Source organism: Somniosus microcephalus, chromosome 16, assembly GCF_052327205.1.
Source record: "Somniosus microcephalus isolate GS21.2 chromosome 16, FLI_Smic_1.0, whole genome shotgun sequence".
Taxonomy (NCBI): Eukaryota; Metazoa; Chordata; class Chondrichthyes; order Squaliformes; family Somniosidae; genus Somniosus; species Somniosus microcephalus.
The window spans coordinates 65,918,586-65,944,686 of record NC_141002.1 but is presented as its reverse complement, the minus strand read 5'-3'; the positions used below and the strand labels follow the sequence as shown (position 1 = coordinate 65,944,686).

Below are 26,101 nucleotides of genomic sequence, written 5' to 3'. Positions count from 1 at the left end.
GCCAGATACGGCGCTGCAAATCTCCGTATGCTTCAACGTTAACGCTGGTATGTCCGGCAGTTTTGATAGATCGGCAACAGCTCGGTCCAGTCGGTGCCGGATATAACAAAGTTTCCTGTACTCTGTCCATCTGTCACCCAGGTGGTCACTATCAAAAGAAATCAGTGGCAACAAAGACAATGGCCTGGATTTTGCGTTAATAATAAACGCCGTGGCCATCAGCGTTCACCATTAATATGGAGTAAATCAGACAGCAACCTCTGGAGTCTGCACATGCGCAGTTAAATGTGGAAACTCGAAAGTTGTGGTCGGAGTTACCCTGCTCCTCCACAGGTTGCGCTAGAACAGAACTTTGCCGATAGACTCGCCATTGAAATACATGCAATGGCATGAAGTTGAGGTACTTGCCCACTAGTACCCCACTAAGCACGCCAGAAAAAGTTAGGGCTGGTGCATTTAGGAGTAAGTGAATTTTTAACGTGAGAAGTGAGAATTACTGCCAAACAAGCTCTCTGGCCCTGAAAATTTAACTTTACAAGCGTGGAGTCTCATTCTTGCAGAAGTTAATTAGTGTTGGAGATTTAAAAAAATTAAAATAAAAAAAAAAAATAAAAAAAACTGCGTCTGTCTCTCACCTCTCTTAATCCCATCTGTCTTTCCCAATCTTTATTTTGCTTTCTGTACAGGATTTAAATCTAATTTGTACTTCCTGGTTAGACTCAGTGTCTCAATGCAGATTCTTCAATCTGATTGGTTGAAGAGCCTCGCTGTTTCTTTCCCCGCTCTCTCACGCCACAGGTGCTCTGTAGAGGGTGTGGTGCTAGATAAGGCACTGGATTAGAGCAAGTCTCAGTTCAAAAGCCCACAAAACTTTGTGAGCAGCTGTCAGGATAGAATGGTGAGCGCCGTTCCTTTGCCACTGACCACAAAATCCGGGCCAATGAGTTGAGGGAACAAGCGAGACATACTGATGTTCCACCACAAGGAACTTCTGTTGAAGCAGAGTCTACCTAAAGTGGTGCAAAACAGACTGTTTCAGACACTAGTCTAGTTGCTCAGGTTGCATGAATAACCGAGCACATGAACAAAAAGTAGACCAGATGGAACTTACCTCCTGATCAGTGATATGCCTATCAATTAGTCCAATAAAAGGCGACGAGTTAAGAACGTAACTGAAGGTTTTTATTGGCTAAATAACAGAGCCCACCCTCGTGGGTGATCCGATCCAACAGGGAGGAATACTAGCCAGTCAGCTACCTTTATACCTGGGCAGGTAATGGGCGGAGTCGGAGGTGGTCAGCCCAGGTATAACAGTGCGACAAGAGGCGACCTCGTGTAGTGATGTGACAGTGAGAACAGTGAGAACAATATACAGTGATAACTATAACAGTGGTTTACCACATTCACCCCTTGTTTAGATTAGAGTCCGGCGGGGTGAAGTGTATTACCAGCTCTGGTATGTCAGTCTGTCCGGAGGCTTCGTTAGCCTCTCCGATCGTCGCAGCGGCGGTGTTACATTATCCGGTGTTAAAGCTGGTGTCTGCGTAGTCGGCAAAGGCTCGTGGGGTTCCGGCATGCCGTCTACCTCGGCTGGACTCGGGGGGTTGGGAGGGGGGGGTGAGGGTGCGAGGTCTCGTAAGGAGACAGTGTCCTCCCGTCCGTCTGGGTAAGCCACATAGGCGTACTGGGGGTTGGCGTGCAGGAGGTTCACCTTCTCGACCAGGGGGTCCGTTTTATGGGCCCTCACGTGCTTTCGCAGCAAGACGGGTCCCGGAGAGGTCAGCCAGGTTGGTAGGGTGGTTCCCGTAGTCGACTTCCTGGGGAAGACAAACATTCGAGCATGGGGGGTGGTGTTAATGGCAGTGCAAAGTAGTGACCGGATGGAGTGCAGCGCAATCGGGAGGACCTCTTGCCAGCGGGAGGTTGGGAGGCCCTTAGACTTTAAGGCTAAGAGGGTGGCCTTCCATACCGTCGCGTTCTCTCTTTCCACCTGGCCGTTCCCTCGGGGGTTGTAGCTGGTGGTCCTGCTTGCTGCAATACCCCTCTCCAATAGGAACTGACGGAGTTCCTCGCTCATGAAGGAGGCGCCCCGGTCACTATGTATATAGTTCGGGAACCCGAACAAGGCGAAGAGTTTGTTCAGGCATTTAATGACCGTGTTACTGGTCATGTCTGGGCAGGGGAAGGCAAAGGGGAAACGGGAGTACTCATCAACGATGTTGAGGAAGTACACATTACGGTCGGATGACGGTAGGGGCCCCTTGAAGTCGATGCTCAGACGCTCGAAGGGGCGGGTGGCCTTGATCAGGCTTGCTCTGTCCGGCTTATAGAAGTGCGGTTTGCACTCAGCACAGATCTGGCAGTTCCTGGTCATGGTCCTGACCTCCTCGATGGAGTATGGCAGGTTGCGGGCCTTAATGAAATGGTAGAGTCTGGTGACTCCGGGGTGGCAGAGGTCATTGTGGAGGGTCTGAAGTCTATCACTTTGCGCGCTGGCGCATGTAATGCGTGAAAGAGCATCAGGGGGGTCGTTCAGTTTACCGGGCCGGTACAAGATCTCATAATCATAGGTGGAAAGCTCGATTCTCCACCTCAAGATTTTGTCGTTCTTGATCTTGCCCCTCAGCTTGTTATTAAACATGAAGGCAACCGAGCGTTGGTCGGTGAGGAGGGTAAATCGTTTGCCTGCCAAGTAGTGCCTCCAGCGCCGTACTGCCTCCACAATTGCCTGGGCTTCCTTCTCGACCGACGAGTGTCGGGTCTCGGGGCCCTGTAGGGTCCTTGAGAAGGCGGCTACCGGCCTACCCTCCTGGTTAAGGGTAGCGGCTAGGGCGAAGTCGGATGCATCGCTCTCCACTTGGAAGGGGATTGACTCATCCACTGCGTGCATTGTGGCCTTGGCTATGTCTCCCTTAATGAGGGAGAAGGCCGCGCACGCCTCTTCCGTGAGGGGGAAGGATGTGGTTTTCAGGAGGGGTCTGGCTTTGTCCACATAATTGGGTACCCATTGGGCATAGTAGGCGAAAAGCCCCAGGGTTCTCCTAAGTGCTTTTGGACAGTGGGGGAGGGGTAGCTCCATGAGGGGGGCGCATTCTTTCGGGGTCGGGGCCGATGACTCCGTTCTCTACTACACAGCCAAGGATGGCAAGGCGCGCTGTGTTAAACACGCATTTCTCCTTATTGTAGGTGAGGTTCAGCCGTTGGGCCGTACGGAGGAATTTCTCCAGATTCACGTCATGGTCCTGCCGGTTGCGGCCGCAGATGGTGACGTTATCGAGATAGGGGAAAGTGGCCTGTAGTCCGTTCTGGTCAACCATCCGGTCCATCTCCCGTTGGAAAACCGAGACCCCGTTGGTGACACCAAAGGGGACCCTAAGGAATTGGTAGAGGCGGCCATTCGCCTCGAAGGCGGTGTACTGGCTGTCCTCCGGGCTGATGGGGAGTTGGTGGTAGGCCGACTTGAGGTCGATGGTCGAGAATACGCGGTATTGTGCAATCTCATTGACCATGTCCGATATGCGGGGGAGGGGGTATGCGTCCAGCTGGGTGTATCTGTTTATGGTCTGGCTGTAGTCGATAACCAGGCGATTTTTGTCGCCGGTCTTGACTACCACCACCTGGGCACGCCAGGGGCTGCTGCTCCCCTCAATAATGCCCTCTTTCAGGAGTCGCTGCACCTCAGAGCTAATGAAGGCTCTGTCCCCAGCGCTGTACCGCCTGCTCTTAGTAGCGACAGGTTTGCAGTCGGGGGTGAGGTTAGCGAACAGGGAAGGTGGCGGTACCTTGAGGGTGGATAGGCTGCAGGTGTTACGCGGTGGGCGGTTTAACTTTCGCTGGTTGTCGACTGTGAGTGGGGGGAGGGGTCCACCGTATGCTAGGGTTACACTTTGGAGGTGGGATTGGAAGTCCAGCCCTAGTATGACGGCAGCGCACAGCTGGGGGAGTACGAGGAGTTTAAAATTTTTATACTCTGTCCCTTTAACCGACAATGTCACGACACAGTAGCCGCTGATGTCTGTGGCGTGCGACCTCGATGCCATCGAGATGCGGCTGCGCGTTGGCAGGACGGGGAGGGAGTAGTGGCTCACCGTGTCTGGGTGGATGAAGCTCTCCGTGCTTCCGCTGTCGAACAGGCAGGTCGTGGCGTGGCCGTTGACTTTGATGTCCATCATTGAGCTGGCCAGGTGGTGCGGGCGGGCTTGATCCAGGGTCACGGAAGCTAGGGTGTAGATGAGCGCGTCGTTGTCATGACAAGATGGCGGCGAAGATGGCGGCCCCCGTAGTTCACATGAGGCTCTGTTTAAATCGTTTGCCCCACACAAAGATGGCCGCCCCTGCTGTTCCCATGAGGCTCTGCAGGCTTCGGCTGCCCCGCACAAAGATGGCCGCCCCTGGTTTTCCCATGAGGCTCTGCAGGCTTCGGCTGCCCCGCACAAAGATGGCCGCCCCCAGGGTTCGCATGAGGCACTGCTGGCTTCTGAGGATTTGCTTCTGCAGGCCTTGGAGAAGTGGCCTTTCTTGAGGCAGGTTTTGCAGGTCGAGTTTTTGGCTGGGCAGCGCGACCTCGGATGCTTCTCCTGGCCGCAAAAGAAGCAGCCAGCGGCCCGATCGGGGTTGCCTGATGTCGGGGCCGGGTACCGGGGCTAGCGGGCCCGGTCGGATCCGTGATGCAGACGCTGAGGTAGGTCCCGGGGGCAGCGCTGTGAAGGGTGGTGGGGTGGGGGTCGGGCCCGAGTCCCAGGGTCGCGAATAGTACCTGGCAAACGCTTCCTGGTCTTGCTGGGTGGCCTCTAGGGTGAGGGCGAGGGCTTCGGCCTTGTCCAGGTCTATGTCCTTAGCTTCAAGCAGTCTTTGCAGTGTGTAGTCGGAACGTAGGCCTCTCACCAAGGCGTCGCGGACATTGTCTTCCATGTTCGCAGTAGCCGTCACCGCTTTAAAGTCACAGTTCCTGCCGAGTTGTCTCAGCGCTCGTGAAAATTCAGCTATCGATTCTCCTGGCTGTTGCTGGCGAGATCTTAAGAGATGCCTAGTGTACATGTAGTTTACCGGGCTCCGGTACTGCTGTTTCAGTAGGTTGATGGCGTCGTCGTACGTAGTCATGTCCTGGATGAGTGTATATACTCTCGGGCTCGCTTGGGCTTTCAGGACTCTTAGTTTGGATCTCTGAGGGACGACGGCTTCCTCCAGGTACGATTCGAAGCAGTCCAGCCAGTGTTTGAAGTCGTTGGCTGAGTTTGGTGCCTGTGGGTTTAGATCCAGGTATGGTGGTTTCAAGGCTTGCAGCCAAGCCGGCTGGTGTGGCCCGTTGTCTGGAGGCTGCTGTTGCTGTGCTGCTGGGTGAGCTCCTTGCTGTTGCTGTTCATTATCAGACATCTTTAAAATTTAGTCAATAAAATTGATATGCCTATCAATTAGTCCAATAAAAGGCGACGAGTTAAGAACGTAACTGAAGGTTTTTATTGGCTAAATAACAGAGCCCACCCTCGTGGGTGATCCGATCCAACAGGGAGGAATACTAGCCAGTCAGCTACCTTTATACCTGGGCAGGTAATGGGCGGAGTCGGAGGTGGTCAGCCCAGGTATAACAGTGCGACAAGAGGCGACCTCGTGTAGTGATGTGACAGTGAGAACAGTGAGAACAATATACAGTGATAACTATAACAGTGGTTTACCACAATCAGGAGAGCAGAAAACCCATTCCCAGACGTGCAATATTGATGAACTACCACCAAGACAAGAATAGCACAGCCCACATTCCCTCCCTCTTCTGAAAGACTATGCCTTTTCCCTTCACACAAGCAGCTTGACAGGAACTTGAAACGCATCTGTGTGGTGCAATATGCTGGCATGCAAACACACTAGGTTACCATGCTATATTTCCACAATCTTATATGCTCACTACTGTAAATACAGAATGGTCATGCTGTGGTTTCCTGCAAACTTGCATTCATTAATTCTCAACCATAATTAAGAGTTAACAATCTCACACTCACGTTGTAGCCTTACAAATAAAGAAATAAAGTAGTCACCTTATAAGCAATTTAACAGAACTTACCATTAAAAACTTCATTGAATTCTCCTGGTGGAGCATGAATAATGAAGTTTGCTGCTATGCGCACCTGTAATTAAAAGAGAGTTTCTAATTAATTTTCATCCACAACTTGCAGTCAAGTCTAAAATAGCTTAACTTTTATGTTCCTACAAATCTTAATCTAGGACAATTTTGGTAGGAAAAATGATATTGGAATTTTATTAAAGCAAGTCTTCATTGAATTAAATGGCTCATCTATTTATCATTTTGTAACCTTTAACATATTATTGATCATTTATAAAATACCAAAATGAAGAGGAAAATGAATCAGGTTTCATTAACAGCAACTGTATTCCTATATAACAGAAAATGCTGGAAAAACTCAGCAGGTCAGGCAACATCCGTGGAGAGAAATTTGAGTTGACATTTCGGGTCGAACACTGCTATGGTGCTACTACTGAAGGGGGAAAAAGAACTTGCATTTATACAGCGCCTTATAACCAATAAATTACTTTTGTAGTTAGTGTTGTAATGTAGGGAAGTGCAGCAGCCAGTTTGCACACAGCAAAGTCCCACAAACAGCAATGATAACCAGGTAATCTGTTTTAAGTGATGTTGGTTGAAAGATAAATATTGGCCAGGACACCAAGAAAACTCCCTGCTCGTCAAATAGTATCATGGAATCTTTTATGCCCACCTGAGCAGGCAGACTGGGACTCAGTTTAATGTCTCATCTGAAAGACAGCACTCCCTCAGTACGGCATTGAAGTGTCAGTCTAAATTATATGCTCAAACCTCTGGAGTGGGACTTGAATCCACAAGGTTCTGACTCGAGTATGCTGCCACTGAGCCATGGCTGAAACCCATGACACTTTAAGAGTGCCTGAGCACAAGAACTGTGTCTAAGATAACCCCCTCACCCACACTATTCGCCTCAAACAGGAATCATACGTTTCTAGTCTCAAGTATGTGAATTCTCACTCCATCTTCAAATGAATTGATAAATTAAACCTTCAAAAGTATTCTAATTTTGTGAAATTTGGCCAAGTATAAAACTGAAGCCATGGGCTGTTGTTTGAACCCAACAATAGTACCAGGCCGGAGTGAAAGCCTTGATCTGGAATTGTGCGATGAGATGAGAAAGGTAACTAATAAGGGGTCAACTATAGTAGTTGGAAATTTTAACTTGCCAGAAATTGACAGGGATAATATCTGTACAGGCAAGATGGGGAAGGGATTTCTAGAGTTAATGGATCACTTTGTAAAAGAGGCCAAGGGGAGAAAAAACCCTGGATTTTATTAAGTAATTGGACAATCAAATCCCCAGCATAAAGGTGGTTGAGGCTTTAAGTACCAGGGAACATAATGTGATCACATTTGACATTACAAGGATTGGAGTGATTCTAAAAATTTGGCAATTTTGTTTGGGTTTAAGAGAACCAATGTTCTATGCTTGAGAAGTCTTCAGAGTAGGCTTGGCAGGTTTGAATATAGCTAGGGTAGTGGAGAAACTAAAGCTCCTTCAAGGTAATTCTGAATAGACCAATGTGTACCCATGCAAATCAAAGGTACCTAGCTTAAAAGGCACTCCTGCCTGGTTGACGGGATGGCCAAAGAACTTGTAAAGAAGAAAATAAATGCATTGAAGGCCATGAAGAAAAATGGCACAGAATTAAGACGGGTGCAATGACAAAGAGCACACCAGGAGTGTAAAAAAGGCACCAGAATGGCAAAGAAAAATTTTGAATTGAATATGGCAAGAAAAGGGTAAGAAGTTGTTTTTTTTTTAAAGAAAAAGAAAAACTAGGGATGGAGTAGGGCCACTGAAAGTGGGATCGGGTGAGGGCTCGACAACTATGCCCCACAGGCTGCAAAGTGCTAAATATTTTTTTGCCTTAGCTTTTACCAAGGAGGGAACAGGAGGTTTACTTGATCCGGAAAGGGAGCTAGAGGGTTTTGCATAGGTAAGTTATATGACACTATTCACATCATTATCAGCATGGTGCATTTCAGTGCTTTCATCCAAGTGATCATTATGCATCAGTGGATTATATAGCAACAAGGAGCGTTGCAGATGAGCCTGATCCTGTGCTCAACGGAAGTCCATATACGCATATAGCAAGGCAGGTTATTGGAGAACAGTTGGCTGCTGTACACTTGATCTATTGCCATCCACCTTAACCTGGGTTGTTTAGGCCAATTAGCACACCTTTGCTGCCATCCTGGCTGCAAATAGTAACTCATCATAGATGAGTCTTGGGACTTGCCTATTCTGAGAATATTTTCAAAAGCAGCTTTGACCAAAGATAATGAATGTTTGATACTGGTTCATCAAGATGTCTGTTCGGAGTCCTAAATGTGCATATTATGCTGTAGTTATAATGCAGGTACCATGCAGGGCCAATATCTGCTTTGAGTGGTGCATCATGTTGTACTGCTGGCTACATATTGAGCTGTAATAAGGGAAAAGTAGAGCTCTGCAAAAGCATACTTAAAACACTGAGCAGAGGTCCACTGCCAGCCAGCAGTCTTCAGCTTTTTTAACATTATTACAATATAAAGGTGGTCCAGCAAACTGCATTTTAAAGTTGAAAGCAGTGCTGCTGTATGTCTCGAGGGCTGAGGAATCATAGAATAGTGCAGCACAGAAGGAGGCCATTCGGCCCATCGAGTCTGTGCCAGCTCTTTCAAAGAGCAATCCAGTTAGTCCCACTCCCCCGCAGTTTTTTTCTCCGAGTTACAAATGGGGGAGAGTGTGGTGGCACAAAGGTTATTTGTGGATCTTTTAAAGCAGGGTAATTTAAATGTGGGTCTACTTAGGCAAAATGTAAGTGAACCTGGGGTCCAGAATCTAAATATACATATTTCAGAGAATTGGTAGCAATCACCCTCACTCAGGCTGAACCAGACCATGCAAAACCTTGGCATCCTGTTTGACTCCAAGCCAGACTTCAAACCCCACGTCCTACCCATCTCCAAGACCGTTTACCTGCACTTCTCCAACACTGGTCTTCCTCTGCCCCACCGCCACTGAAATTTACCCGTTTGCCGCCTCGAGACCAAAGCTCAGCAGCTGGCACCTTGTCACGCACTAAATCCAATTACTCCATTCTGTGCTTCATTTTTGGCCCCCTTTCCCCCAACACATTGAATTTAAAATCCTGGTTCTCCTGTTCAAATTCCACACTCATTATTGACCCTCCTCCACCCTTGCATCTCCTCCTGTGCCTTCTGGTCCTCCAACTGTGGTTTTGTGTGTGCCTTCAGCTGCCTCAGCTCTAGTCTTCAACTGTCTCCTCAAATCCCCTCTGCCTTTAAAAACTCTCTCAAAACGCAACGTCTTGACCTGACCTTTGGCCACCTTTCTTAACTCTCCCGTTAGGGTAAAGGATTGAACATCGTCGAGCTCTTTTTAAAAATGCTTTCTCTCTGAAGCACCACAGGGGTGTTCTCTGTTAAAGGTGCTTTATAAATACAGGAAACTCTTTGGTATCCGGCACCGATGGGACCGGGATGGTGCCGATTGATTAAAAATTCCGGATGACGGAGAGGGTTATCTACCGAGGCTATTTTTAACAAACAAAAATTTAAAAAAATCAAGAAGTGTGCAGTATACAGTAATTGGGTATTCACCTACAGAATGTTGTGTTAAATGGATGGTGGAAGATGCTTGATTAAGTACTGCCAGTTGAGGGTAATCCATAACTCTAATTACTTAACAGTAAAACAAAACTTAAACAGAAAAATGGCAGATCGGAAGAGACTACCGGCAGCGCGGGAGAGTCAGACTCCTGTTATTGAGGTGTTCGGACTTCCGACAGCGCCAAGAAGCCGAGTAGTGGCAGTTTGGAGAACTACCCCACTGACTAACTCGGCCACCGCGGGTGACTCAGACTCGGCAACATTTCCGGTTATTGAGGTGTTGTTTTCGGGGTATGAATTTTGCCGGTTAATAGAGAATTCTGAATATTTAGGTGCCGTTTAAACGAGAGTTTCCTGTATGTGGGGGGGGGGGGGGGGGGGGGGGGAGGGGATGTGTCCTCTCGTGCCTGAGTGGACAAGATTTAATAACTTTAAAAGGACACTGTTCCAAAAGGGGGAAGAGTCACTTATTCAGATTTGCTTTCAACTACAGCATATTCATTACTTGGGTAAAATGTTGCAGTGACAACTAAAGCTAGAATATCCCACAAACAGATTTTCTACCTCAAAACTATATTAAGTTTCTTAAAGAACATGCATTTATATATTGCCTTTCATGACCTCAATGTCTTGAAGCACTTTACAGCCAATTAAATATTTCTGCAGTATCGGCACCGTTGTAATGTAGGGAAACAAGAGAGTCAATTTGCACACAGCAAGGTCACACAAACAATGAGATAATGACCAGATAATCGGATTTAGTGATGTTGACTGAGGGATAAATATTGGCCAGGACTTTGGGAGAGCCCCCAGTTCTTTCTTGAATATTGACATAAAAGATCCCATGGTACCAATGTGTTGCAAACACCATCTGTTTAACATTTAAAAAGGAAAATCCAAACACCAAAACACATTCTATAAACACTTCCAATATTTAGACTAGATGCTAATTTTGGATCATTTAACCATCATAATCAAACTATGATTGAAAACTTAATCAGGAGCATACATTTCATATTTTGGAGAGGCTAGTCAGATTAGCCCTGGATAAGCCCATCGATATTCTGGCATTAATTGAGACATGGCTCAAGGGGCAATTCCTTCCCCTTCATTTTCTGCCCAATACTGCCCATTATTTGTCCCATCCAAATCACCATGGTGGTGGGGTAGCCTCAATCACCAAAATAAGCTGATTTCTTACCCTATTCCTCAGGCACCAGTCTCCTTGCAGCATCTCCCCCCTGTTCCATCCCTTGTTTACCACCCTTCCAAACTCCATACCAACGTGCTCAGAAATATCTTCTCCTTTTGCCTTTGCATTGAGCAACTCCTGACCCTTGGTGACTTAAACCTTCACTTAGACTCCCGAGCCCCCCTCCTCAAGAGTCCTCTGCCCTAGTCATGTTTTGGGGTTTGTACACTAGGTATCTTCAGGTTCAGTGTGACCAGGCACTGCTGTCAACAGGCCTCATGATGTTTAGGTAAATGATAGCGAGACCCAGGCATCGAACAGAGAATTCATACTCTGTAGACCAGCTATTGGATTGTACCACATGATTCTCCTCTCTTCCAGAGGATTGGATATGCACTCTTATCAAATCGAGACACAGGTTTTGGACCAACAAAGTTTTAATTACATAAAACAAGTGAACAGTAAACAGTACAGCAGTTAAACATACATTTCTTTACCTTCCACCCTTCAATACATAAAGAATCCACACTTAGTGCATGTTTTGCAAATTTCAGAGGTCAATGACTCACTAAAAAGAAATATTTTGAGATCTAGCTAACTATATTTTATACCATTGCCCGTTTAGTGCCTCCATATTTATCTAGCCCAAATAACCTGTTCAGCCAAACGGAATCTATTCCCTTTATCATTTAAAAAACCTCAAATCACATCACCTTCAAGTCTATACCTCTAAATGAACAAAGCCCACTTTGGAGGTCGACAGTCAAGAGTCTTTTCTCCCAAGCTTTCCTTTACCTTAATTTCTCTTCCCTGACTTGAGGTCCCATTCCCGTTACTCCTCTGTAAAGTGCCGTGGAGCGTTTTGTATGTTAAAGGCACTATATAAATACATGCTGTTGTTCTATTATCATGTTGCTCTGCTACCAAATGGAGTAGTTGAGATGAATAGCATAGAAGCATTTAATGGGAAGCTAGATAAGTAAATATAACATAAGAAATAGGAGCAGGAATAGGCCATTTGGCCCCTCGAGCCTGCTCCGCCATTCAATAAGATCATGGCTGATCTTGGGCTCAAAGCCACTTCCCTGCCCGTACTCCTTGCAAAATGAGGGAGAAAGGGATAGAAGGATATGTTGATAAGGTGATGAAGTAAAGTGGGAGGAGGCTCGTGTGGAGCATAAACATCAGCATGGACCTCAAGGGCTGAATGGCCTGTTTCTATGTAATTCGTTCCAGCTAGCTAAAATGTATTAAAGTATTTAACAGCACAGAAACAGGCTATTCAGCCCAACAGGTTCATGCCAGTGTTTATGCACCACATGAGCCTCTTCCAACCCCACTTCAACTAACTCCATCAACATATCCTTCTATTCCTTTCTTCCTCAAGTGCTTATCTAGCTTCCCCTTGAATGCATCTATGATATTTGCCCCGACTACTCCTTGTGGTAGCAAGTTCCACATTCTAACCACTGTCTGGGTGAAGAAGTTTCTCCTGAATTTCCCAATGGATTTATTAGTGACTCTCATATTTATGGCCCTAGTTCTGGTCTCGCCTGCAAGTGGAAACATCTTGTCTACATCAATACTATCAAACCCTTTCATAATCTTAAAGATCTCAATCAGGTCACCCCTCAGTCTTCTCTATTCTAGAGAAAAAAGACCCCCCCAGCCTGTTCAGTTTTTCCTGATCAGTATAACCTCAGTTCTGTATCATTCTAGTAAATTTTTTTTGCACCTTCTCCAGTGCCTTTATTTCCGTCATATAATATGGAGACCAGAACTGTTCACAGTACTCCAAGTGTGGTCTAACCAAGGTTCTATACAAGTTTAACATAACTTCTTTGCTTTTCAATTCTACCCCTCTAGAAAGAAACCTCAGTGCTTCTTTGCTGTATTTTGTCGCAGTCCCCCTCTGTATTAACTACACCCCCAATTTGGTGTCATCCTCAAATTTTGAAATTGTACGTCCAATTCCTGAGCCCAAATCATTTATGCAAATAGTGAACAACAGTGGTCCTAGCACTGATCCTCGTGGAATACAAATTCCCAATCTGTTTTCTGTTTTGCATCCAGCTTGCTAGCCATTCTGCTACATGTTCTGACCTTAGCCATGAGTCTCCTATGTGGTACCTTATCAAAGGCTTTTTGGAAATCCAAATATATTACATCTACTGCATTACCCATATCTGCCCTGTTACTTAGAGTCAGAATCATACGGCACAGAAGGAGGCCATTCAGCCCATCGCGTCCGTGCCGGCTCTCTCGAGCAATCAGTCAGTCCCATTCCCCCGCTCTATCCCCGTAGCCCTGCAAGTTTATTTCCCTCAAGTGCCTATCCAGTCTCCCCTTGAAAACATTGGGGTCAATTTTCAGTGTGCCGTGAGGCGGGCAAAAATCCCAAATTCGGGGGTCCCGACACCATCCCGCCTCCACGCAAGTTTCAAAGGAGGCGGGTACCCACCCCGCACTGGGACCCGCTGACCCGAGATGGGAAGGGATTAGTGCCAATTACCTGCCTGTTAACAGATAGTTAACAGGCAGTTTTTAGCCTAATCCCTATTTTGAAGGTTGTCGTGTGGGATTCCAGACGGCTCCAAACCACGCAAGTTAGAGGAGGCGGGCTGTCGGGTTGAAGGACTTGGAGGGGTCCAGATGTCGGTGTTCAGGTGAGTGATGGGTGCATGAGTGCAAAGGTAAGTGTGTGTGGTGTGTCTAAAGTGTGTAAAGAACTTTAAATTACCTTTACTACCTTTACAGCCTTCCTTCCTCTAGGCTTCGGGAGTCCATCATTCAGCCGGCACGGAAAGCTGAATGGCCGCGAGCTGTCAAAAGTGACAGCTTTCAGTGCCGGCGAGATTTCTAACTGAGTCTGTGGAGAAGGACTCAGGTTAGAAGACCGTCAGTGTTTGACAGCTTCAAACAGCTGTGAAACACTGATATTTCATCTGCCAACATGTCTTGACATGAAATTTCAGTCTGTGACGTCACCTGTTGCCGAGTGGCCCTTAATTGGCCTGCTGAGCCCGCTGGGCGGGCTTAACAAGGTCAATCAAGGGAAAATCGCGTGGATTGGCCGCATCTCAATGGAGGCAGGACTAAAACACGAAAGTTGTTGTCCCGCCTCCTTCCCGACTGCTGAATGAAAATCGACCCCATTGTGTCTCCCCTCTTCCATCACTTTCGTCGGTAGCAAATTCCAGGTCCTCACCACTCGTTGTGTAAAAAAGTTTTCCCTCACATCCCCCCCTGTATCGCTTGCCCAAAACTTTAAATCTGTGTCCCCTAGTCCTTGTACCAACTAGTGGGAACAACCTTTCCCAGTCTAGCCTATCCAAATCCGTCAAACTTGTACACCTCTATCAAATCACCCCTCAACCACCTTTGCTCTAATGAAAACAAATCCAGCTTCTCCAACCTGTCCTTGTAGCTAAGATTCCCCCATCCCCAGAACCATTCTGGTAGATCTCCTCTGCACCCTCTGAAGGGCCTTCACATCCTTCCTAAAGTGTGGTGACCAGAACTGGGCACAATACTCCAGTTGTGGCCTAACCAGTGCTTTATAAAGATTCAGCATAACTTCTCTACTTTTGTACTCAATACCTCTATTTATGAAGCCCAATATCCCATATGTTTTGTTAACCACTCTCTCAATAGGTCCTTACCACATTCAGGGACCTATGCACATTAACTCCCAGGTCCCTCTGTCCCTGCACACTCTTTAAAACTGTGCCATTAAGTGTATATTGCCTCGCCCTGTTCCTTCTGCCAAAATGCATCACCTCACACTTCTCTATTAAATTCCATCTGCCACTTGTCTGCCCATTTTGCTAGCCTTTCTATGTCCTGCTGCAGTCGATTGGTATCATCCTCACTGTTTGCCACACCCCCAAGTTTGGGGTCATCGGCAAACTTAGAAATTCTACTCAGTATTCCAATATCCAGGTCATTTATATATATCAAAAAAAAGTGGCCCCAGCACTGACCCTTGGGGAACACCACTGTACCATCCTCCAGTCTGAAAAACAGCCATTTACCACAACTCACTGTTTTCTATGCTTAAGCCAATTCCTTATCCAAGCTGCCACTGACCCACCTATTTCATGAGCCTTAATTTTGTTAGCCAGCCTTCTATGTGGTACTTTGTCAAACGCCTTCCGAAAATCCATGTAGACAATATCCATTGCATTCCCTTCATCAAAAAATTCAATGTGATTAGTCAAAACACGATCTGCCTTTTACAAACCCGTGTTGGCTCTCCTTAATTAGCTTAAACCTCTCCAAGTGCCCGTTAATTTTTTCCTTGATTATTGTTTCTAAAACTTTACCCACCACTGATGTTAAACTGCAGTTACTAGGATTGTCCTTACACCCTTTGAACAATGGTGTCACATTTGTCACTTTCCAGTCCTCAGGCACCTCCCCCGCATCTAGGGAAGATTGGAAAATTATGGCAAGCCCTTGCGCTATCTCCTCCCCCAATTCCCCTAGCAACCTGAGATGCAAGCCATCTGGACCAGGCGACTTGTCCACTCTAAGCATACCCAGCCTTTCTAGTACATCCTGTCCATCAATTTCCACCCCTTCCATTGCTTCTACCTTTTCCACTTCTACCGATATTTTAGAAACATAGAAGATAGGAGCAGGAGTAGGCCATTCGGCCCCTCGAGCCTGCTCCGCCATTCAATGAGATCATGGCTGATCATCCAAATTCAGTACCCTGTCCCTGCCTTCTCCCCATATCCCTTGATCCCTTTAGCCTTAAGAAATATATCAACATCCACCTCCTTAGTAACCAATACAAAGTATTCATTGAGTAATCTAGCCTTGCCCTGCACTTCTAAGCATATATCACCACCTTTGGCTCCACTAGGCCCCACCCCATCTCTTACTACCCACTTACATGCCGATAGAAGATTTTTGGGTTCCCTTTTATGTTAACCTCCATTCTACTCCCTTATTCTCTCTTTGTCAATCTTATTTTCATCTTCACTTCCCCTCTCAACTTATTGTATTTGGTCTGGTTCTCCCTTGAAGAATTCACTTTGTTTATTTGTTCATGGGATGTGGGCATCACTGGCAAGGCCAGCATTTATAGCCCATCCCTAATTGCCCTGGAGAAGGTGGTGGTGAGCTGCCTTCTTGAACCGCTGCAATCCGTATGGTGAAGGTACTCCCACAGTGCTGTTAGGTAGGGAGTTCCAGGATTTTGACCCAGTGATGATGAAGGATCGGCGATATACTTCTAAGTCAGGATGGTGAGATTTGGAGGTGAAATTGGAGGTGGTGGTGTTCCCATGCGCCTGCTGCCCCTTGTTCCTTCTAGGTAGAGGAGGTTGCGGGTTTGGAGGTTGCTGCAGTGCATCTTGTAGATGGTACACACTGCAGCCACAGTATTGACATGCATCATACACCCTCTTCTTTTGGTTCATCATCTCCTCTATCTCCCTTGTCATCCAAGAAACCCTCGCTTTGGTTCCCTTCCCTCTTGTTGGAATGTACCTAGCCTGTACTTGGAACATCTCCTCCTTAAAGATCACCCATTCAAAGAATTCAGTAAGGTTGATCAAGCACGACCTTCCCTTTGGAATCTGTACTGACCACCATTATAGTTTCAGTTTACAGTTCCCTGGACTTGTTCCATCTCCCTTTTCATAAATGAGAATCACATTAGCTGTGTATACATGCAATAGTGCCGCTCTCTCTTCCCTAACTTCTTTTAATATGCATGGATCCAATCCATCCAGACCAAGGGGTTTGTCCTCTTGAAGTTTGATTAGTTTATCAATTATCTCCCCCCCTCCCCCACCCCATAAATAAATCAAGGCGGCTCATCTCAGTTGGCTAATCTCAGGAGGGGAGTGGTCAGTGTGCTACAATGTCTGAGCTTTCTAGGATGTTGGGGAAGGAAAAGATTCCTGATCAATAAACAAGAACTGCAAAGTGTGTATATGTGAGCATTAGATAAAGCTATGATGCCTGCCCCAACAATCAAATCAACTGACACTTGTCTAGGTTTATAACTGAAGAATGGGCATTTAAGCAAGATGCCTGCATGAATGGACGTATAACCGAACATGACACTAAGAAAACTGCAGGCCTGGAGGGGGGGGGGGGGGGGGGGGATTCTTTGACACACAACATTTTTCCCTTAGTGTATTTTGACCAGTAATAGCAAGTACTTAGGAGTCACATTTGCAGTGTACTACAATATTTGGTAACTTAATTCATCACCTCAAAATCCTCCTGACAGTACCACTACCTGTGCCAGAACATCACTTCAGCATTACATATAGGCACACCAAGTTTGGAAGGACATATATAAACACTGCTGGATGGCTCATCATGCTTCAAGTGAACACAGTATGACATTTCATACATACACCATTATGCTTCACTGAAATCCAGTGCTTCAAACCCTATATCCAGTCTGTCACTATGACAGCTTATTTTCATTCAAACAGTCTACTTCTATCCCTGCCTCACTGCTACTAAAATGGTCATCTATATACTGAACTTTTCCAATGTTACAATAGCAAAATACTGCAGATGCTGGAAATCTGAAATAACAGAAAAGGCTAGAAACACTCAGCAGGTCAGGCAGCATCCGTGGAGAGAGAAACAGAGTTAACGTTTCAGGTCAGTGAGCCTTCACGTTCCAACCTGCATAAACTCCAACTCATTCAAAACTCAGTCATTTCATCCTATCCTACTCATTCATCACCTAATTCTTTCTGATCTCCATTGCCTCCCCATCACATCTGCAAATCCCTCTATGGCCTCCCTACTTTCCAACTTCTCTAGCCTGGTGTCATGCACCAGACGCTTTCTTCATCTAACTATGGTCGACAGCACCTTCCCCCCCCCCCCCCCCCCCACCCCCCCACCCCCCCCCCACCCCCCCACCCCACCAAAAACACCTGGCTCACTAATGGTGACAGAGCCTTCAATCATCTTGCCTGCACACTCAAACTTCCTTCCTAAATCCCTTTGACTACATCACCATCAAAAATTCACCTTAATTTCTTTTTATATCTTCTCGGCAGCACCGGTGATCACATCCCATCACCCCTCCGACTCCAAGCAGCCCCTTCCAAAAACACAAGTTACTGCTTTGCTCTGGTCATTTTTTTTTAATGTGTGGTGTGAAGTACAAAGCAGCACTGCCTCAGCTTAAAGCCATCAAAACTTTTGTAGAGGCACTTTTATATTGGGCAAGAATGCACCTTGAAAAAAAAGTGCAACTCGTACTCTGTTTACTCCTTTCTAACCAATTTTTTAATCCAGTTTTCTACCCCCCCCCCACCCCCAAACTCTATACCCCTTAATCTTCTCCATTAATCTCTCGTATGGTACTGTGTCAAAGGCTTTCCCGAGGTCCATGCACAGTACATCCACTGCATTTCCCCCCCCCAGCTAAGACGTCTGTTAACTCAAGAATTCTGAGGTTAGTCAAGCACCACTATCCCTTTTGAAATCCATGCTGGCTACTTCTATTTATCTAATTATCTGGTAATTTCATCCTTAATTAAAAGACTCAAATTTTTCCTACCACAAATGTTAAGCTAACTGGCCTGCAATTACCTGGATTAGATCTATCCTCCTTTAAAATACAGGCCCTACATTGGCCACGCTGGTCCTCCGACATTCACTCAATGCAGCCCCGAAACATCGTTTCTAGAGTACTCACTTTCCTCCCTCAGGATCCTCGGATGTATCCTGTGGGACCGTGGTGCTTTGTTAGCCTTTAGCTTAACTAACGTATCCACATTTTTCCTTTTATCATAATATTGTTAATCTCACTCAACCACTTCAGAATTCACCTCTCCAATATCCTTCGCTGAACACCAATGCAATGTACTTAAATACGTCTGCAATTTTTAAAACCATCTACAAATTGACAATTTTCTCCTCTTTAGGGGTGCCACCTCACTGACTTACTTATAAAATATTTACTGTTGCTTTAGATGTTTTGAAAAATTTTCTTCCTACTCCCTCTTAAACTTTCCTTAACCACTTATTTTTTCTCTCTCGTTATTTCCATTATTCTTAGGAGCCGTCATAGGCCCTCTTCAACTTTAATAGCTTCCTAAGCTCTTGATTTATCCATGGCATTATAAAACTTCTAGCATTTTACTTTGTTAATGGAATATACATATCCTATAACTTGGCAATCTCCTTTTTAAAATATCCACTGTTGCTCTAGAGTCCTGTGTGCCAATTTATCCTTCTACCTTACATCAGCTAGTGCGCTTAACTTTCTAAAATCTGCCCTGATCCAGTCTAGTTTTTGTAATAACTTTTTCCCTTCCAAGTTGGACCTTAAACCTCGTCATATTGTGGTCAATACTCCAAGGTGCTCACCCACGTTTACCTTATCTACCTGATCTATTTCATTACTCATAACCAGATCTAGCAATGCCTCTTCCCTTGTTGGCTAACATACTCCTTGAGGAAGGAATCCTATGCACACATTTTAGGAATTCCATTCCCTTTTCTCCATTTCCTCTGTCTCAATTAAAACCATTCAGGATAATTTAGTTATACCTGTTCATCTCCCTATGACTGAAGATTTCCCCTTCCATTTCATTCCCACAATCTGTATGTCTGTCATACGCCCCATCTAATATAACAAGCACTTTAAAAATCCCTGCGCTCCGACCATATTGACCATCAGGTTTCTGTTAATGCTATAAAGTCTAGATGTTTCACTAAAATAATTGCTTCCGATTCCCCCAGTTTATTGTAACGCATGCATTTTAACCTTTTTAAAAAAACTCCTTTTCATTTTTTTTGGCCTAAGCTACCCCCTACCTTTACTCCAGTCTTTCCCCCCATTTAGAACTAGCCCATTTGATTTTATTCCTCTACTCCACATCCTTCTGGCTAAATTGCTTTCTGCATTATTATCCTAATCTATTAGTTGATGATCCTGGTTGGTTTTATTTTCCTTAGTCATTTCCCTATTTAACCATGTTGCCAGTACATTAGCAACCTGCCACAGACAGGCTAAATCAGAACGGGTGCCAAATACCCAACAAAGTGGAATCCCTCTCCCTAACACACGTTAGCCATGCATCGATTTCTCCAATTTTCTGGTCCTTCCCTAGTCTAGCACATGGCTGGGGAAACAAGACCGCCCATGAGATCCTGCTCCCAAGCTTATTTTCTAATCTAAATTCACCTTGAAGGACTTCAGGCCTTTCCCCCCCCTACATGGACCATGATATCTAGTGGCATGCTCTCTCCCCTTGCACAATCTTTTCCAGTCTATTCAATGTGTCCCCTACCCTAGCAGGCAACGAAGCATCCGGACTGTCAGTCGGGGCTCCAACAAAGTGTGTCAAGCCCTCTTAACTATTGAATCTCCTTTACTACTGCATTTCTAGCTGTGCTGCTAATCTCTCTCTCCCTTAAGCCTCTTGTTTGTTGGTGTCATTGATATCAACTGAAAGTTGAAACATCCCAAAGCAATTATGGATTCATCAAATACCAATTTCCAAAATAGTATTGCCCATTATAAAATGAACATCTATAATAAATACCATCTAATATATCAACAAAAAGCTGCAAGAATATATTTTTCAGAAATTGGGTCAACAATGCTCAGAAGGACTATAAATGTCACATGATGTAGACCAGACACAGAATATTGTTTCATTACTACAAACCTGGTAGCAATTCTCAGTAATAATTACAGTAAGTAGAAAAAGAAAGGTTCCTAATTAATCTTTATAAAAAGAGAACACAATAGCCAGGATTGAGTAAAGCAAACACAATTCTTCTGACTGACTTTCAAACAGAGAGTTTCAGTTTTAAAAAAAAATTGAAGGGATGTATTTACACTGCAACTTCAACTACCAGACTCCCGAGGGATGGCCACCTCCCCCAACTTGGATAGGACACTGGAGGGCATAGAACTCCTGTGCAGATTAGATTTGGTTAGTTGATTTATCCCTCAGTCATCATGGGCTCCTGGAACATGCTTGATTGCCTTTGGGAAAGTGGGGGTAAAATTTCCCCCCTAAATTGGCCGATGGTCATTTCTGTTTTTTATTGCCTTTTGAGAGATTGCATGGCTGTGTGGGAGGGAAAAGGGAAAATGGTGTGTAGAAGTTACACCATGGCAGGATGGGACAGGCGCAATGATCTTTCTTTACCTGTATATAATTCTCTCTCTCTCCGGACAAGTTTTTCCCACCATTAGCACTAAACCGATATTAAAGATTGGGGAAGTTGTGTTTGCTGCAAATTTAGAATAGATTCCCCCATGAGGAGGATACGTGATGCAATTTACAAAGCTAAATTTTCTTCGCGAAGAAAATGGCAAACAATAGATCATAAATGAAAGTCTATCGATCAATACTTGTGACTGCAGCATACAGTCCCAAGACCTAGACCAACAGAGTCAGTCAGGCAAGATGGCAATTTTATCTAAGAAGCAGCGCTGTATATTTCAGCGTGTGATCCAAATCATGAAATATAAATAAAAAAAACTTAGGGAGCATCCACAAATCCTTTAAAAATCAGCACGAAAAAACATTCTTCATCTCAAATACTACATATACCGTCATTATGTTCATTAAACTCATCAGTCATGGCACACTACAAATTACAAATAGTCGGACATGCTTTGAAAGTAAAGTAGTGTGGTACATCATTCTGTCTTTCTCTAGCTACAGATAGAGTTTGTTGAATATTAATGGGGCAAAAATTACCCATGTCGCTCAGCAGATGAAACTGCTCTCTAACTTAGGTGATTAAAGCGGTTTCATTCTTGCTAAGGAGTGCAAGTGAACTCTCATCATGCACATGAAACTATATTTCAAAGACTGGAAAGAGGACAGAAAAGGAAGAAAATGTGACATGTATATGACATGCCAGGCAGCACACCCACAATTTCAATCTACCAAATTCTTAGTGACGACCTTGGACAGTGTTCCATTGCAGTACACAAGTAAAATGGATTCATCCTGAATAGTCATACAAAAACAATGGTTATACCCAGCAGCTTATAACTTGATTTTGAAATTTCTGTATTGACATAGTTCATAGTACTTGGCTTGCGATAAGAATGTTAATGTTACTTACGAAAACCAACATCCTGTAGGACTTCAGACTGGTACATGACATTAGTTAATCACATATTTACAGGTGCAGTGAACAAAGAAATTACAAAACAGTACTGCCTCACATTCTAGCAATCTAATACAGTACCAAGAAATTTGAAGCTTAAACAATTCAGCTTTTTGTTTTAAATATGGAAGCAGCCATTATGTTGATCTTAGTTAACCAGTTAATCCTTTTAACCTCTCAAAGACCATTATATTAAGCTGTCTTGCTCCCTCCCAAACTGTTAAGGAAAACAAATCAATTGGATTTGCTACTGTCCTGCTTTGCACGTAGATGTCACAGAAACAGTGTATGCGTTACAGCGGGAGAGCTTATTAAACCATAAGTAGAGGAAAATATCTTCAGTATACTCAAACTACTTTTAACAAAACTGGAATATCACAGGTCTACAGTTTGGTTCCCTTGTGTGAAGGTCAACATTCTATTTACATCATGTGACAGGAACAAACGTGTACAAGGCTCTGATGAAGGCTTTAAGTGGCAAGAACAAAGTGTTACTAGGAAAACTGAAATTAACTAACTTGATAGTCACTCTTGTAGGTCTTAAAATAATTTATGACTGGCATCAAGTTGCAAAAAATTTACTTAAGTGCCCAATGACATCCTAAACAATGCGGATGATGCTCAGTGAACTTCTGACCCAAAGCAAAATTTGAGGTACTGTATATGGAAAAGACTTGTATTTATAGAGCGTCTTTCATGACATCTCAAAGCAATGAAGTACTTTTGAAGTATAGTCACTGTTGTAATATAGGAAACACGGCAGCCAATTTGCACACAGCAAGCTCCTACAAACAGCAGTGTGATAATAACCAGATAACCTGTTTTAGTGATGTTGATTGAGGGATAAAATATTGGCCAGGACACCAGAAATAACTCCCCTGCTCTTCTTCGAATAGTGCCATAGGATCTTTTACGTCCACCTGAGAGGACAGACGGGGCCTCGGTTTAACGTTTCATCTGAAAGATGGCATCTCCAACACTGCAGCACTCCCTCAATATTGCATAGAGTCATAGAAGGAGGCCATTCAGCCCATCGAGTCCATGCCAGGAATGTCAGCCTAGATTTTTATGCTCAAGTCTCTGGAGCAGGACTTGAACCCACAACCATCTGACTCAAGAGGCAAGGGTGCTACCAACCAAGCCACAGCTGACACTTAAGGCCTGCAGTTCTATTTTTGCAGGCTGTTTGGCAGAGCTCTCCTTCAGAAGTTAACATGATTCTGATTATATGGTGCTTATTGTTTTTTTGGGGGGGGGGGGGGTGGAGAGAGAGAAAGAGCTTTCAGCAAAGCTGTTACTTCTGGTAACTTGGAACAATAGACATCAAACCCAGTGAGTTTAGCAGATCAGAACTTTGTAATATTAGCCAGCAGGAAATGTATTAAAAGATAGAAGAGACAAAAACGATGGGAAATGCAGCCTAGATATTCTCTTCAGTACTTGCTGACTATGCTACCCTAAAGCTGCTGCTTCAGGTTCCTCGCCGATAGAATCGGGTATGTATCGGAGTGACAATTTGTACAGAGATTACAAACAAGTGCAGCAGCATCGGGAAGGGCACCAGCGGCCGGGTGAAAGCAGGCGGACACCGGCCATCAGTGGGTGCTGCTCCGCGCCACGCCCCGACTGCCGGTCACTGGCCCCCCAAACGGACCGGCAGAATCTCTCCTCTTCACCAGCCTCCCCCAGGACGGATCCCCGAATGCAGCAGCCTGGTCTGTGAGCTGGTTGTGGCTCAGTCTCACAGCAGTAGGGACCGAGAGGCGAGGAGGAGGGGGAAGAGGTCAGGGACCCCACCCCGAGCCCTGGCCCCAGGCCCTACTTCAGGCCAGTCGCTTTTTTTGGGGGGGACTGCTCAGGCGTCTGCCATACGACGACCTTACAAGGACTGCGTCCGGCTGCACGAAGCTAAAAATAAAGTGGGTCTGGCCCAAAACCACCCGCCCCGGGCAGGGCACAACCGAGCCGAACAGAGCTGAACAACCCGCCGCCCGGCGTTCCTCGCACCTTTTACCGGCCGGTGACCGGGTGTGAGCTGGGCTAGGCAGGCCCGGGAGTGAGCGAGCACGGACACACAAACACGCCCCCCGGCCGCTCGTACCTTCTCCTCCTCCGATACCTGCTCCTCATGATCCGCCATCTTGGGCCGGGCTGTAAATAACTGAGTGCGACGCGCGGCCCCGAGCTCTCCCGCCGCATTCTGGGTAAAGCTCCATCGCGCGCACGCGCCTCCTCCGCCGCTTTAGGCTCGGCTCGCGCGCTCGCGCGCACGGCCAGACGCACGCGCTCGCGCCTCTCCTGGAGCAAAGTTGTGGAATGGGGCGAAAGTACAAGGGCGCCCTCTATAGGGGTTTCTTCTGATTAGGCACTTTGCAGTCTTCCGGACTCAATATCGAGTTCAACAATTTCAGATCATAACCTCGGCCCCTATTATATTTTTACTTATATATTTTTTTTCCACCCCCACATGGCAGCTGTCTCTCATCCTGCCAGTACACTTCACACCTAATCTGAGCTGTCTTTTGTCTCCACTGTCCTATCACCATCTCGTCTGGTTTTGAATACCTCTTAATGTCTCTACTTCTTTTGTTCTATCGCAGCCCTGCCTTCGATCTATTTCATTTCCTTTCCAGTTTTGAAAAAGGGTTCACCCGAAACGTCGACTCTAATGTCTCGCCACGGATGTTGCCTGGCCTGCTGAGTTTTTCCAGCATTTTCTGTTGTTATTTCGGATTTCCAGCATCTGCAGTATTTTGCTATCGCTCTATCGGGGTTTAACGCACTATCCTGGGGGGCCCACAGGTGGAGCTTCTGCTGTTGGGCGCCATCCATTAGCGCCCTCTTTTGGGCGCCGTCCGATCGCAGCCCTGCCTCCGATCTATCTTTTCTTTCCAGTTTTGAAGAAGGGTTCGACCCGAAACGTCAACTCAAATTTCTGTCCACGGATGTTGCCTGCCCTGCTGAGTTTTTCCAGCATTTTCTGTTGTTATTTCGAGAAATTGCACTGGTTAGGTTAGGGTTCAAGTTTCTGCTAAAATGCATTTGCATAATCACAAACATAAAGGCCCTGAGAGTACAGGTGTCTGCAATGGCGTACCATCGTATTGCCTTTGAAACGCTCTGCAAATTCCGAATTTCTGCACGCGCAAAATCCAGAACTTGCGATCTGTCAAGATACGCCTTGACAGCTCATCGGAACCGCCTGCAAACTGAGTATTGCTGGCGCAGAGTTAGGCTATTTGACCAGCGACTGGCCAGCAATTGCCCACGTAAGTCTTACGGTCATCAGCGTAAGGGGATATCTAAGGCTGAAATTAAACATTTAGGGGGAAAAAAAGAGGACGCTAATGGGGCACAAAGCAACTAGCGCCCGGGCACGGCGATGTTTGCGCTGCTCGCGAAATTGACCAGACATTTTGTGGCGGCATTAAACACTACCACCACGATCTCCTGCGCCCGCAGATCGTGACGTCAGTCGAGCGTGCAACGCCCCGGTAGCAGCCCGGACCGGATATTGAGTCGCGCCCCCTGCCTTTCCGCCTGCCGCTAGCAACGACAGGTAGAGGGGAATGTTTTGCAGTTGGGAAGGGGCTGGGGGAGCGCTATTTAAAGGGGCCGCTTCCTGCCTTTTTTTGTCAGCAAAAATTTTGGTTTTAATGCTATCCTAAGGAGTTTTGGCCCTCAGCACCACTTTTGAGGTTTCTAAGTGCCAAGCTCTTTCCCTGGGCCTATCCATTAGTGCTTCCAACACAATTGCTTTTGAGGTCTCTCCAGGCCGAGATTCAAGGCTGCAATGAGCAGGGTGTGGCTGGCCAGCAAGATGGCCCCTCCCCTTTAAGAACTGGACGGCACCAGTCTGTCCGTGTTCCATTGCTAACTGATATCACATGAGCTTCGCCAGTGCTCTGAGGTAGCACCTCGCTCCTCGACGTTAACGCCTTAAGAGAGATGTGTAGCTCCTGATTTAGTGCTCAAATCACCTCAGAGGCAACAGAGGCTAAGTTTGCAGTCGGAGGCGATAATTAGCTAAACTTTGCGCCCGGCTGATAATAGCGCCCCAAATGGGGCGATACCGAATTTCTCCCCCTTAAAAATCCGAAATT

General features: G+C 45.9%; 1 protein-coding gene across 1 annotated transcript in view; it reads right to left on the bottom strand.

Annotated features, from left to right (window-relative positions):
• LOC147106242 (F-actin-capping protein subunit alpha-2) overlaps positions 1 to 24,206 on the bottom strand; it is a 41,635-nt gene extending 17,429 nt beyond the window's left edge. Inside the window, exons 1-2 of the mRNA XM_086009174.1 lie at positions 24,100 to 24,206; positions 6,056 to 6,119 (exon numbers count right to left, since the gene is read on the bottom strand). Of these exons, the coding sequence (XP_085865300.1) occupies positions 6,056 to 6,119; positions 24,100 to 24,138 (103 nt within the window). The 5' untranslated portion in view covers positions 24,139 to 24,206. The remainder of the gene's footprint in view (positions 1 to 6,055; positions 6,120 to 24,099) is intronic.
• Positions 24,207 to 26,101: the final 1,895 nt, after the last annotated feature.